Source organism: Astyanax mexicanus, chromosome 8 (genome assembly GCF_023375975.1).
Source record: "Astyanax mexicanus isolate ESR-SI-001 chromosome 8, AstMex3_surface, whole genome shotgun sequence".
NCBI lineage: Eukaryota > Metazoa > Chordata > Actinopteri > Characiformes > Acestrorhamphidae > Astyanax > Astyanax mexicanus.
In genome coordinates this window covers 53,535,181-53,548,578 of record NC_064415.1, presented here as the reverse complement: position 1 = coordinate 53,548,578, position 13,398 = coordinate 53,535,181, and the positions used below count along the sequence as shown (strand labels likewise).

At 40.0% G+C, this 13,398-nt stretch overlaps 1 protein-coding gene across 1 annotated transcript in view; it reads right to left on the bottom strand.

Annotated features, from left to right (window-relative positions):
* epha4b (eph receptor A4b) overlaps positions 1-8,946 on the bottom strand; it is a 182,566-nt gene extending 173,620 nt beyond the window's left edge. The window contains exon 1 of the mRNA XM_049482474.1: positions 8,768-8,946. Coding sequence (XP_049338431.1) covers positions 8,768-8,861 — 94 coding nt within the window. The 5' untranslated portion in view covers positions 8,862-8,946. The remainder of the gene's footprint in view (positions 1-8,767) is intronic.
* Positions 8,947-13,398: the final 4,452 nt, after the last annotated feature.

The window sequence follows — 13,398 nt, the reverse complement described above, 5'->3', positions numbered from 1 at the left end:
GCGAAGGGCATCCCTGTGAAAGTGGGTTACCAACCCAGCGTGTCAAAGAATGTGTAGCTTTACAAGTGCAATGGACGCAACCCAAACAAACAACCGAGCACGCTTTAAGTGATCCTTCTTCCGCCCACAAAGACGCCTTTAGAGCTGCCGTCTCGCTCAAACCTCTCTTTTAGAGGGCAATGAGACATTACCGTGAATGCCAGACTGTGCTGCACAGCAAAACATGGCCTTTCCTCTTTAATAATACATCCTTAGATAGATAGATAGATAGATAGATAGATAGATAGATAGATAGATAGATAGATAGATAGATACATAGATAGATAGATAGATAGATAGATAGATAGATAGATATGCTTTGCTTTTATTACATAAAGGGGTTTCATGGCTAAATTGGAGCAGCCTGGTGGCCAATCTTCATTAATTACACATTGCAGCAAAAAGAGCAGAGTGTGAAGGTTGGTTCAATTAGCAGGGTAAGAGCACAACATAGCTCAAAATATTTGCAATGCACACTATAACATTATGGGTGACATACCAGAGTATGTCAAAAAGAGGACAAATTGTTGGTGCACGTCTTGCTGGCGCATCTGCGACCAAGACAGCAAGTCTTTGTGATGCATCAAGAGCCACGGTATCCAGGGTAATGTCAGCATACCACCAAGAAGGACCAACCACATCCAACAGGATTAACTGTGGACGCTTTAAGAGGAAGCTGTCTGAAAGGGATGTTTGGGTGCTAATCTGGATTGTATCCAAAAAAACACGGCTGAAGCCAATAACCAGTAGGCTACACAAGCTAAGAACAAACTAAATCATTACTAAGTTAGGTACAAATATGCTAAGTAAACAAAACTGTAATTTTTTTAAATTAAAATTTTCCCTGGATGTTAATTTACACAGATTTCTCTTCTGAAAATTTCTCTGTTTATTTGTGTGAGTAAAGCCCTTCCGTTGTTTTTTTTTTTTTTTTTTTACAGTAAGCTTTGATTTCCAGATTTCCACTAAGGCTGGGTGCAGCAGCATTAGCGCCTACCCACTAGCGTTAGCCATGGTTAGAGCTTGTAAATGCCACCCGAGAGCACTACACTAAAGAACCCTGAGTGTTAGTAGCAGGTTGAAACCCTATTCTCAGTATGAAGCACTTCCAGCGGTACGAGCGTTTGGTGCTTTATATCAATAACACTGCGTGTCCTTGTTATTAAACATGTCACACACTCACATGCTCTGCTGTGTCTCATCCACTTAACAAGGTCTAATTATGCTTTCTCTGTAATGAAAACTAAAATACCAATAACATAATAACAGTATGTAAAGCAGAGCATTCATAGCATAGCCTGCTTTACGACACGTGACGTCATTTATCAGAGCGACGTTCAATTCCATCATTTCCCAGCTCTCTGTAAAACGCCACCACCACCACCATCATCATCATCATCATCATCTGTGACTCAATCCTGATTGAACTCTGGGATCGATGTGAGGTAATGATTAAGGTACACATGGGGAATTTTCTTTTTCTTTTCTTTTTTTTTTTGATTACACGTCACCCAATGACACAGTCCTTCCCAGCGCTAGCCCAGCGTGTAATCCCAGTAATAGAGGTGCGTACGGTTCAATCGATGGCCTAATCAGTTCAAGGTCAGCGAGGAAATTACAGCGCTGATGAAATCTGGCTAATTAGGTGGCTTTGACTGATCGTGGCACGGATGATGTACAGGTCCGCTCGTGCCTGCGGCTATTAAGAATTCCAGCCTATTACAAATATGAGGCTGACCTTTCACCTGCAGGGTGGAGAGAGGAGGTGGAGGTAGGTGGTGGGGGTGGGGACGGAGGTATACTGATGAAGGTGGGCTGTGGATGGTGCTTTAGTTTTCCTAGCTTCCCTGAGGAAGCAGAGGATCTTACGGCTAAAGCCTTTAAAAAAAAAAAAAAACGAGAAAAGAAGGCAAAGGATGGCACAAAGACGAGTGTATCCAGTCCAGAACAGTGTGTGTATGTGTGTTTTTGTGAGTGTGTGTTGTAAAAGAGAGTGCAGCCAAGTCCAGAACAGTGGCTCCTTTTACTAGCTGGCCCTGGCGAGTGTCTATAGCTAGAGAGTCCAGCTAAATGAAAGCAGACCGAGGCAGGCGTTCACCCAGACCCTGAGCAGGAGGGATATAAGGAGAGTGAAGAGGCCAGTGAGATCCTGGGACTAAAAGTGAAAGATGAAAGGAAGAAAAACAGGAAAGATTGAGAGCAAGAGAACAAGAATAAGAGCAAAAGTGAGAGGTATAGAGCGAGAGGGACTCCAGAACTTCAGCTAGTATTAGAGAAATATCACAATAGAAGTATCAAAACTATCAAAAACTATGAAGACAGTTGATAATACTCATCTCTGAATGGCGAAGAGCGAGCGCTTAGCGCGGCTAGCGGCTAATGCTAATGATGCTCAAGCCTCAGTGTTGGAGAAACTTCACTGAATCTCCTGTAAAACGCTGTACTTCTGTATTTTACCTTACTGGTAAAATACATGTATAAAATACATAAGGTGCACCAGATTATAAGGCACACTGTTGATTTTTGGGGAAATTAATAGATTTTAGGTACACCTTATAGTGCGAATAATGTGGTAAACTAACTAACCACCTAATTCACTAACAACCTAATCTAAATAATCTACCTTCTAGCTACTAGCTAAATGAAGAACCTGCTAGGTTTTTACCAAACTAACTAAAGGTTAATCTACTGTTAAAGTAAATAAATTAATACAAAGTCTTGCGTTCATACTGCTGCGTGTCGTAAATTGATGTTTTGTAATGGAAATGAATCGATCAGTGTTTTTGGGGACAATTCTGATTAGTATCGTCATTCGTTCACCACAGTTGCTTAGGGGTTAGCATGTTTACCTCAGTTACCACTGGGGTTCTTGGTTCAAGTCTCTAACTGAGTTGAGTTTCCATAGTCTTATCAGGTAAATTAGTTAATTTGTGCATATCTATATTTCTGTATGCCCAAATATGGACTGGCACTTTGTCCTTAGTTAACGCCTTAGTATCGCATATTTTGCACTATAAGGTGTAATTAGAATCCTTTAATTTTCCCCAAAAAGTATGTTTTTTTAATATAATGCGCTTTACCAGTCTAGTTGTAAGGAGCAGTAAAGCCACTCTGCTGAAGTGCAGCTTTATACAGGAGTTTAAATTTAGTCCTGTAGCCTGAGGTTAACCCCAGCTAGCACTGCTGAAGCATAATTAGCATTAGCTGCTAACCACAGTGCTAAGTGCTAGCTCTTTGGCTGTCCAGAGCTGAGTAACATCAGCATGTAGCCTGCTGCTAAGCCCGGCCAGCACTGCTGGAGCAGCATTAGCATTAACTGCTAACCACTGTGCTAAGTGCACGCTCTTTGGCTGTCCAGAGGTGAGTATATTGGACTGTAGCCTGCGCGTTTACAATGTTAAAACAAGCTACTTGAGATGAACCGCTAGATAATATCACTCTGGCTTAGTAGAACACTCTGGGTTCCTCAGTGTAGCTCTGTCAGGCGGCATTAGCCGCTAACCGCTAGTGGCTGTACTGTTAGTAAGTGAAAGTTCTTTCCTTACCGAAATAAATAAACAGTTTTTAGGAGAGAAATCTTTGTAGATTACCATGCAGTACTTGTTTGACTTGTCTGGCTTCCCTGAAATGATTTTTTTAGTTTTTAGAATTACAGCTTTGTTTATTTAACTTAACTTATCTTTAGCTTTACCTGCTGTATTTAGAAGGAAAACACATTTTTCAGATTCAGATTTCAGATCTCTACTACAGCACAGGATATTAATAAAAAATGACCCATAAGTAACCCATGCAGCAGGCTTTAGATACAAAAAAAATGGTTCAAAATAACAGTTTGCTTGATTTATACTTATAAAGCCTACAAATTAAACCATTTTCGTTCATCTAAAAGAAACAAAAAGTGGTTCTACACAGTGTCGTCTGCTTTACCCATAGTCTCTGCCCTCCACGTCACTCGTCATAAGCCATTAAATTGAATTTGGACCACCGACAAGGATCGGCCTCGATCTAATCTGCTCTAAAGCAGGAGGTAAGAAGCCGCCACTGCTCCACGCTGGACGACACGAATGAAGAGTGGCGTAATATGCTGATCACTCTTTTTCTTCAGTGAGCACTCTCTCCAGAACGGAGTGAGAGCGATGTTTGTGCAGCTCTTTACACACCCTGGCTTACGAGATCATCTCCTCTGTACGGAGAGAAATGGGCTTATTGAGCTGAGGTTTGGCGTTGTGTTGGTTTTGTTGAGATAGAAACAGTGTGGAGAAACGCTTTGGGGAGAGTCAAAAATGAAGAATTCATAATATCAAAACAGGGGAAATCATCTTCTGCATGCCAGACTCTCAGTAAATAACCATCCGAGCGCTGGCTGAGCTGGGAAAGCGGGAGCCGATTGGTGCCCTCTGCTGGTCAGAAGCGATGGTGCTCCACACGCAGGCCTGTTTCCATCATTCACTCCCTGTTCGCTCTCTGTTCAGAGGGATTTAAGGGAACACAGTGCAGGGATGTGGGCCATGCTAATGGCTATGTATAGCCTCCGACACTACATCATCCTCCTCGCTCTTTCTGCTAAATGCGGCATCCGGGCCCTGGAGCATCATTAGACAAATTCCAGTCATTTTGTTCATTAAAAAATTTGCATGCCAAAAAGCTTTTAGAACCAGAGTGCAGAAGATGGTGCACCACTTGCGGAATTCATTCACTCCCAAACAACAAAATTACACAGTGGATGCCTCAAAAAAAAAATTCTACTTTCTGCTTTCTTTCCATGTTGTTTACTCCCTTGAAACCCACTTTTTTTTTCTTTTTACTTAAAGAGCCACTAAACCCTAAAGCAGGGGTCGGCAATAGCATGCAATATCTGGCCCGTGAAGCTGTTTGAACTGAAATGCACTATAATGAAAAAAATATATGTACATAAAATTCTTCTCTGGTGAGCTTTTGTTTACGTTCCTCCCCTGTCGCGCTCGGTGTGACCATAGTTTCCGCCGTTTTCGTCTTTCCACCCGTTCTTGGGCTTGCTATCTCCTAATAAGGGCATTTTTTTTCCCGGCCTTGTCCCAATTCTCTAGAATAGTGTATTGGACCGCGACATAGTCCTACATAGGCTGCTATTTAATTCTTATTTAACCATATTATCTTATTTAAACATAACCTTTTTTTAAGTGAGATCTCTTTTGTTTATACTGTAAACAGCTCTGGAAAAAATAAGAGACCACTTAAAAACTATGAGTTTCTTTGATTTTACTAAATTAAAAACCTCTGGGATATAACCAAGCGGAAGATGGATGATCACAAGCCATCAAACCAAGATGAACTGCTTGAATTTTTACACAGGAGTGGTATTAAGTTATCCAAAAGCAGTGTGCAAGACTGGTGGAGGAGGAGAACATGATGCCAAGATGCATGAAACCTGTGATTAAAAACCAGGGTTATTCCACCAAATATTGATTTCTGAACTCTGAAACTTTATGAATATGTACTTTTTTGTTATTTCAGCCATTTTTTTTTTCATTTTCTGCAAAAAAATCAAGGTCAAACTAACCATTTGTAAAAGCAGTCCATTGTGAAACTGATATACTGAATGACTATGAACAGAAATTGTACAGCTTTGAACTGGTACATTCTGAACCACTGTTGACTCACTGCATCAAACTGGTTTTCTTTCTTTTTTTTTACACAAATGTGTGTAAAACTCAGTTAGCCATGAGGCAGGCTATTAAAGCTTGTGTTGGAGAACCTGTCAGAACAAGCGCTGTAAACAGGCGACATGGGACGAAGCGTGGTATCCAGAGCATCACGCGACATGGGGAAAGATCCCACATACTGGATAATAGCTTCGCCTGTATGCGGTGGGAGCTGGGAGGGGGGGGGGGGGGAGCATCCAGCATGCGGAGCTCCCGCGACGGCTTAGAATAACAAACGTGGGCCAATCTTTCACCCGGGCGAGTGGGCCCAGCGGGCTGCCTCCTGGAGACGCTGCTTTATTTACTGCACCGCGAGGCGAGGCAGGCGAGGCGGGTGAGGCTGTGGCTGTCTCGGCATGGGGAGCCACTGGATTACTTACATAAGTCTCGGGGTGTACTGTCATGCTGTCATACGTGGGGCTCTACATTTCGCCCATTAGTCCAGCAGTGGAGAGGGGGGAGGTGGAGGCTACCAGAGATTTAGTTTAAGGAAGAGAGAGAGAGAAAGAGAGAGAGAAGAAACTAACCACTTTCCACTCAACTACAGGGGTTGGACAATGAGACTGAAACACCTGTCATTTTAGTGTGGGAGGTTTCATGGATAAATGGAACCAGCCTGGTGGCCAATCTTCATTAATTGCACATTACTGCACCAGTAAGAGCAGAGTGTGAAGGTTGGTTCAATTAGCAGAGTAAGAGCACAGTTCTGCTCAGAATATTGCAATGCACAATACAACATTACGGGTGACATACCAGAGTTCAAAAGAGGACAAATTGTTGGTGCACGTCTTGCTGGCGCATCTGTGACCAAGACAGCAAGTCTTTGTGATGTATCAAGAGCCACGGTATCCACGGTAATGTCTGGATACCACCAAGAAGGATGAACCACATCCAACAGGATTAACTGTGGACACTGTAAGAGGAAGCTGTCTGAAAAGGGTGTTGGGGTGCTAACCCGGATTGTATCCAAAATACATAAAACCACGGCTGGACTATAAATTATTGTGGTCTAAAACCAGGTGTTTCAGTTTCATTATCCAACCCCTGAATTTGTTGTACGGTTATGATCGCAGTGGATCCCATTGGTCCTTCTGGAAAGCTCTGGAAAGACAGCTATCCAAATGATGACCTACCCATCCATTTATTTAAACTGGCAGGAGTTTTTTTATTCCAGCATTTTTAAGGCAGCCTTGAAGGAAAAACAAGAAATGCTTTCTAATCACAAAGGTGTTGGATATCGAAACAACAATGTGCCAAAAAAACCCCAGAGTTTTCATACTTTATATACTTTATATATATGTAAAAAGTGATAAAGCTGGTTTAAATATAATTTTAAATATGGTAAAAGTAATGTTTGGCCCATTTTATTTTTAGCAAGTATCACAAAACCAATGATAAACATGACCACACACTGACTTTAACTCAAATACAATCCATTTACTCACATTTACCAAATGTTGCTATTGGTAAACCCACTAGTTTTTCTTAAATGACAATAACTGAGAAGCTTGTACATTGTGATTCAATGACATACACAGATTTGTACAAACTTCATATTAAAAACTAATTTAAGCCATTTTTTCAATGTTTTTTAAGTAAGTAAGTACCATAAATTTGAATTTCTGACAGAAAATATTAAGCCAGCTCACGTTGTAAGACAATACAAATATGAGTCAACTCCCTCCACATAACTCAAGCTAATGCTAAAACATAACCACCCATTGACTTTCACTCAAACGTGGTTAATTTGCTCACATTCACCCAATGTTTCCAATCTTAAAACCACAGTTTTTTTTTTCTCAAACGACTATAAGATAAATAAGATGCAGGTACACAGTAATACAATACCATTCAATGCACAGTTACGCATCTACAAGCCAGAGATTAAACAGTGTTTATATATCCAACTGCTTTTGCCATTTTGAGCCAAAACGAAGAACCAACACCTTTTAAGTCATTTTAAATCTTTTAAACGTTCTTTGTTTCAACTTTTACTTTGAGTAAGTACCAGAAAAATGATTTTCTGACAAAAAAATACAGAGCATGCTCTCTTCACAGGACTCAAGCTAATGTTAAATCTGCAAAAAATTGCAGCAAGAAGGTTGGACCCAATGAAACAGTACTACGCAATGCACTGTTATGCTCCTACTATCCAGAGATTTAACAGGGTTCAGGTCAAAAAAGGAAAAACAAAATTCTAAATCTCTAATTTTAATTTCAGTAAGTACCAACAAACTCCCTTTGATGGATTTTCACCAATTTTTACCAAAGAAAAACATCAGTTTTGCTCAAATGCAATGAACCACGCTTAAGAAAACTGTTTTTTACCATCAAAACCTCAAAACTTCGTTTTATAAAACATTAAAAAAATCATTGAATACTCTAGAAATACCAGTCTATTCCAGTCTTGGCTATGGGCTGTCCTGCCAGTGTTTTCCCCTATTCCCCCATGTCCAAGCCAATCATACGCACACATTATAAGCCCAACTGAGCTTAAAGAAATTATTATTTTTTAAATCTTGTATCTTTTTTTTAGAACAAGCCTAGATTTCAAATCAACAGGGTTTCCATGCTTTAAAAAGAGGTTTTCAAAGAGTAGACCACTTTCTAGACAACGTTAATTCCATTTAGAATCTGTAGAAATTGATAAAACTGGTTTAAAGCTGTTTTAAAGCAGTAAAAATAGCCCAACTCAAACTGGACAAAGCATCCAAACATTGACTTTACTTTCCATTTTCTATCCATATCTGTTCCATTCTCCAGCTTCAATGCTCAGAAAACCAAGAAAAGCCTGGATATAAACACACTTGAGGAGCGTGTATAAACTCAGGGAGTCCTGACTGCATTTTTTCTCCATCCACGTTTAAAAAACACCAAACTAAAGCCCTGTATTTCGTTCTTCTCCTGCCCATGTTCTCCTCATGTATGATTCATAAAGCTCCAGCATCCACAGCTGTTGCGCTCCAGCCCAGCTGAGGAGCTCCACCGCCGCGGAGACCTGCTCCGTTCGCCCGGCCGGTCGCTCTCCGTCCGCCGCCGCTCCTTACCTTCGTTGTCCGGGTAGCTCCGCAGGGCTCGGGCGGGTCTGGGGGAGGACAGGAGGCAGGACAGCAGGGTCGGGTAAATCCAGAGTGGGGCCATGTCTCAGGCTGCGCCGGGAGCCCGCAGCATCCCCGTCTCTCTCGCGCTCTCTCTCCGCACAAACTTCCAGCGCCTCGCGCCTCACGCGCAGCTCGCAGCCAGGAGCGGAGGGGGGCGTGGCCGGCCTGTCAATCAGCGCGTGGCTGCCAGGGAAACGGAGGAGGAGGAGGAGGAGGAGGAGAGGACCGGTGGGCGGGTGGGAGGGATAGGATGGTCAAAACGCGCGATGAAGAGCTCAAACCGCCACGGGTTTCAAACGGAGTGAGTTAACCAATCAGGATAAGATTTGTTTATCTTATAAGAAAAATAATAAATGTATAGGTATATATTTAAGTAAAATGAACATGGTTGTTTTATTCTAAAAACTACAGACAACATTTCTCCCGAATTCCAAATAAAAATATTGTCATTCAAAGCATGTATTTGCAGAAAATGGGAAATGGCTGAAATAACAATAAAAAAGATGCAAATAGTGCAAGGTCTGAAACAAGGAAACAATGTCATATTCATAACGTTTTAAGAGTTAAGTGTTTTTTTTTTTTAATCACAGTTTTCATGCATCTTGGCATGTTCTCCTCCACACACCAATCTCACCATCTGGATGTAAGTAAGTAAATATATATAAAATCTATATAAAAAGATAGGCAGTGTTTTTTTGCAACAATTAACTTGCTACAGTTCGCTACAAAACAAAGTCCTTATAGGCAGGTCTGTCAGCATGTCTACAACTCAAAATACTGTAAACTAGATTTTTTTTAGGACGTTCTGGCTGCTGCGTTTGCACAGGTCTCCAAATGAACGAGAGTATCCAGACAACCGTATTCACCATACTAAGCGCTATCAAAACCACAAAGCATGCTCATACAGAGCTTACGCTCCGCTGTACACCACTGTAGATAAAATCTAATAAAATGAGAAAACTCCCTAGTTCCCAATGGAAACACAGATTTCCAATTTTTTTTTTTGTCACACTTGATGATTTCTTAATCTCTTTTTTCATATTTGGCAGATATCCAGAAGTAAATTTATCCTGTCCTTTAATTAAATTATGCTCACACAAGAGATTTTGTGTGAAAAATCCTTTCCAGTCTGGGATTAGGATTAAAATAATGAATATTTTATTTTATTGAACATCAGTTCTGTTAGTTTAGCTACAGTATTTAAGCTAAAGCATAAACAGAGTCAAGGGCCAGGTCCACCTGCTGACCTGTATCTTGTTGGCTTTTACCAGAGAAGTAATGGGCCAAAGCAAAGCAGTCGTGGTATTTGAAATAATTGGAAATACTTAATTTGCTGTCATTTTATGCGTAAAGTCTTTATCTCCTCCAGACTTGCAGCCTGGACGACTTAAGCTCCTTCACCGCAGCACATTTAAGAAAGCCGCACTTCCGCGCTCAGCCTGGGATTTGCTAAAGTGTCCAATTAAGACGCTGCTTTATAGCGCAGGCAGGCTTGTTCCCTGATGACCTAATTTCCCCACAGAGTGGGGGTGATTGGGGGGGATTTGGTGGGGAGGAAAGGAGAAAAGGTTGCTTTCCCGACCATGAGGCTGCATTCATTCAGTGACAAAACCCTGCTCTGTCACGCATTCCTCTGCCAACTGTGTGACGTGCCCCCTTAAGCCCTGTCACAACCACCTCCAACCCTGTAGCTGATGTGCTGCGAGTGTGTGGCCCAATCCCATTTCTCATTTTAACCCTTAATCACTTGTTTCGAGTGTTAAATTTCCCCTTGAAACTTGTGCTGCGTTCCTTGGATTTCCCTTGGTCACTGGAAGTCAGATAGCCGTACTGTGTGTATGACTGAAATGCATATACAGGGGTCGGACAATGAAACTGAAACACCTGGTTTTAAACCACAATATATTATTGTGGTGAAGGACAGTTCTGGTGGAAACAGGAGAGTTGAGCAGCACATTGAATTCTGCCGTGATTTGATCAGCCGTGGTTTCATTTTTTTTTTTGGATACAATCCGGGTTAGCACCCGAACATCCCTTTCAGACAGCTTCCTCTTACAGCATCCACAGTTAATCCTGTTGGATGTGGTTGGTCCTTCTTGGTGGTATGCTGACATTACCCTGGATCCTGTGGCTCTTGATACATCACAAAGACTTGCTGTCTTGGTCACAGATGCTCCAGCAAGACGTGCACCAACAATTTGTCCTCTTTTGAACTCTGGTATGTCGCCCATAATGTTGTGTGCATTGCAATATTATGAGCAAAACTGTGCTCTTAGCCTGATAATTAAATCTACACTCTCTGCTCTTACTCGTGCAATGTGTAATTAATGAAGATTGGCCACCAGGCTGCTCCAATTTAGCCATGAAACCTCCCACACTACAAACGACAGGTGTTTCAGTTTCATTGTCTATATATATATATATATATATATATATATATATATATATATATATATATATAGAGAGAGAGAGAGAGAGAAAGCTAAGAAAGCTACTCTTACACCTAATAATTTCAGATTAGTTGTAAGAGGAATCAGCCACAAATTATGCAAGAAAAAAGACATAAAAATCTAGAAAACCCTAAAGAAAGGAAAGCTTTGTAGGAAAATAAAATTATTAATTTGTGTTTAGGAAAATATTTTACATTTTAAATTGTGAAAAGTTCAGGAAAATGCCATTTTTTAGTCTTTTTCATTTTTATTACTTTTACAATTAATAATTTCAGTAATGTTTCTTGTCAAAGAGGAGTTTAGAGGTTATGTAATCCCAAAACTTTACCCAACCCTTATATATATAAAAGGGTGGGGCTAAGTGGTAGGGGCAAGGGGTAAAAAAGGAATTGGGTTTGATCATCAATATATGTTTTTATACTGTATTTCAGAGCTGCTGCTCTGCTGTTTATTATGCATATGGCCATTAGAGGAGGATATTGAGCTGCATATACAAACAGCAGCATGGCTTTCCGCTGGATGATGCTGCTGCTGCTGCTGCTGCTGTTGGCTGTGTTTGCACTTTTACTGTAGCTTATAGGTTTACAGGTTGATCCACACACTCTTACACTCACTGGTGTATCACTTTCTTCAAGCTGTTTAATATTAAGACAGTTCACTTTAAAGGGCCTACAGTATTTAAAGGAATTTAACTCACTTAAATGTTGTATATACACTGATAATTATTGGCACCCCTGGTAAGGAAGTGTTCTTTGGTTTCTAATAAATTTTATTTTTAAAAACTATATAATATAGGACAAAAATGCACAAAAAAATAAGAAAAAATCGAAGCTTTAATTCAAGTGCCTTTATTTAATGTGAAAAAAATCCCACATTAAGAATTTTGTGCTTTATGAACCATTTTTGAGTAGATTTGGCCACATGTTTAGGGTCATTATCTTCAGCTTAAAGAAATAGACCTCTGAGTAACGTCATATTTATACTCCAGGGAAACAGGAAGTGATGAATTACTAAATAAAGGGTCATTTAACCTTTAAAAAAACTACAGTAGAAATGCCATAAATGGTTAAATACATTTAACAAAATGGCACATTTAACAAAAAAAGTATTGTAGAGTACCAATAATTGTGGAGTACCTATATATATATGTATGTATATATATATATATATATATATATATATATATATATATATATATATATATATATATATATATATTATTTTTTTTATTATTTACTTAAGTTGAAGGTTTCTTTTTCTATTTTTTTTTTTCAGAGTGAGATTATGCTTACTGAAATAAAAATTACATATATTTTAAGGCTTTTAACAAATTTTAACCAGGGGTGCCAGTAAATATGGCGGGTGCTGTATATGGACAAAAGTATAAGGACACCTGTTTTCCTTAGTTTTTTTTTTTTTTTTTTTTTTTTTTAGCATACACATGGTATGGCCAAAATTTTGCATAAAAGTGTCAGAGCCTTTAAGCGGCTCATTCTGAAAGAGACTGAACCTGATTTTGTGTAAATAACTTCAGAAATTGCATATTTGCCTACTTAAAAAGCAGCATTTTTCCCGCTCATATCAACATATCATTTGTTTCAGTTTGCGAAGCACCATGACCATCAGACCTGGATGCCCCCCATCCCGCCCCCCCCCCCCCCCCTCCCTTCCTTCTCTTTGTGGAAGGCCTGAACTCTGGTCACCTGCTTTCTCTCTCTATCCCTGAAAGGTCAGCCTGTTTCTCCAACCCTGATAGAGGATCAGGTCCACATTCTCCAGCCTCAACAGTCTGCTGTCTCAGAGCTGATTCACACCAGCACACTCTGAGTGAGGGGGGAGGGGGGAAGGATGAGATGGAAGAGTCACAACTTCAGATAAAAAAACAGACACAAGCTTCAGACCTTCTTCTAAAAAAAAAAATTATAAACATGATGCTAAATAGTTTGGGAGAAATTCTGATTTAATCAGTTTTCTTTTATACTTCCAATTCTCCCCAAACCACAAAAAAAAAAATGCGTAAGTTATGTAATCCATTAAACATGTATCAAATCATTTAATTTAGATACTGAATCACTTAAATAGTGTATAGAAGACAGTGAATCATTTATATTAGATTCTGATTCATTA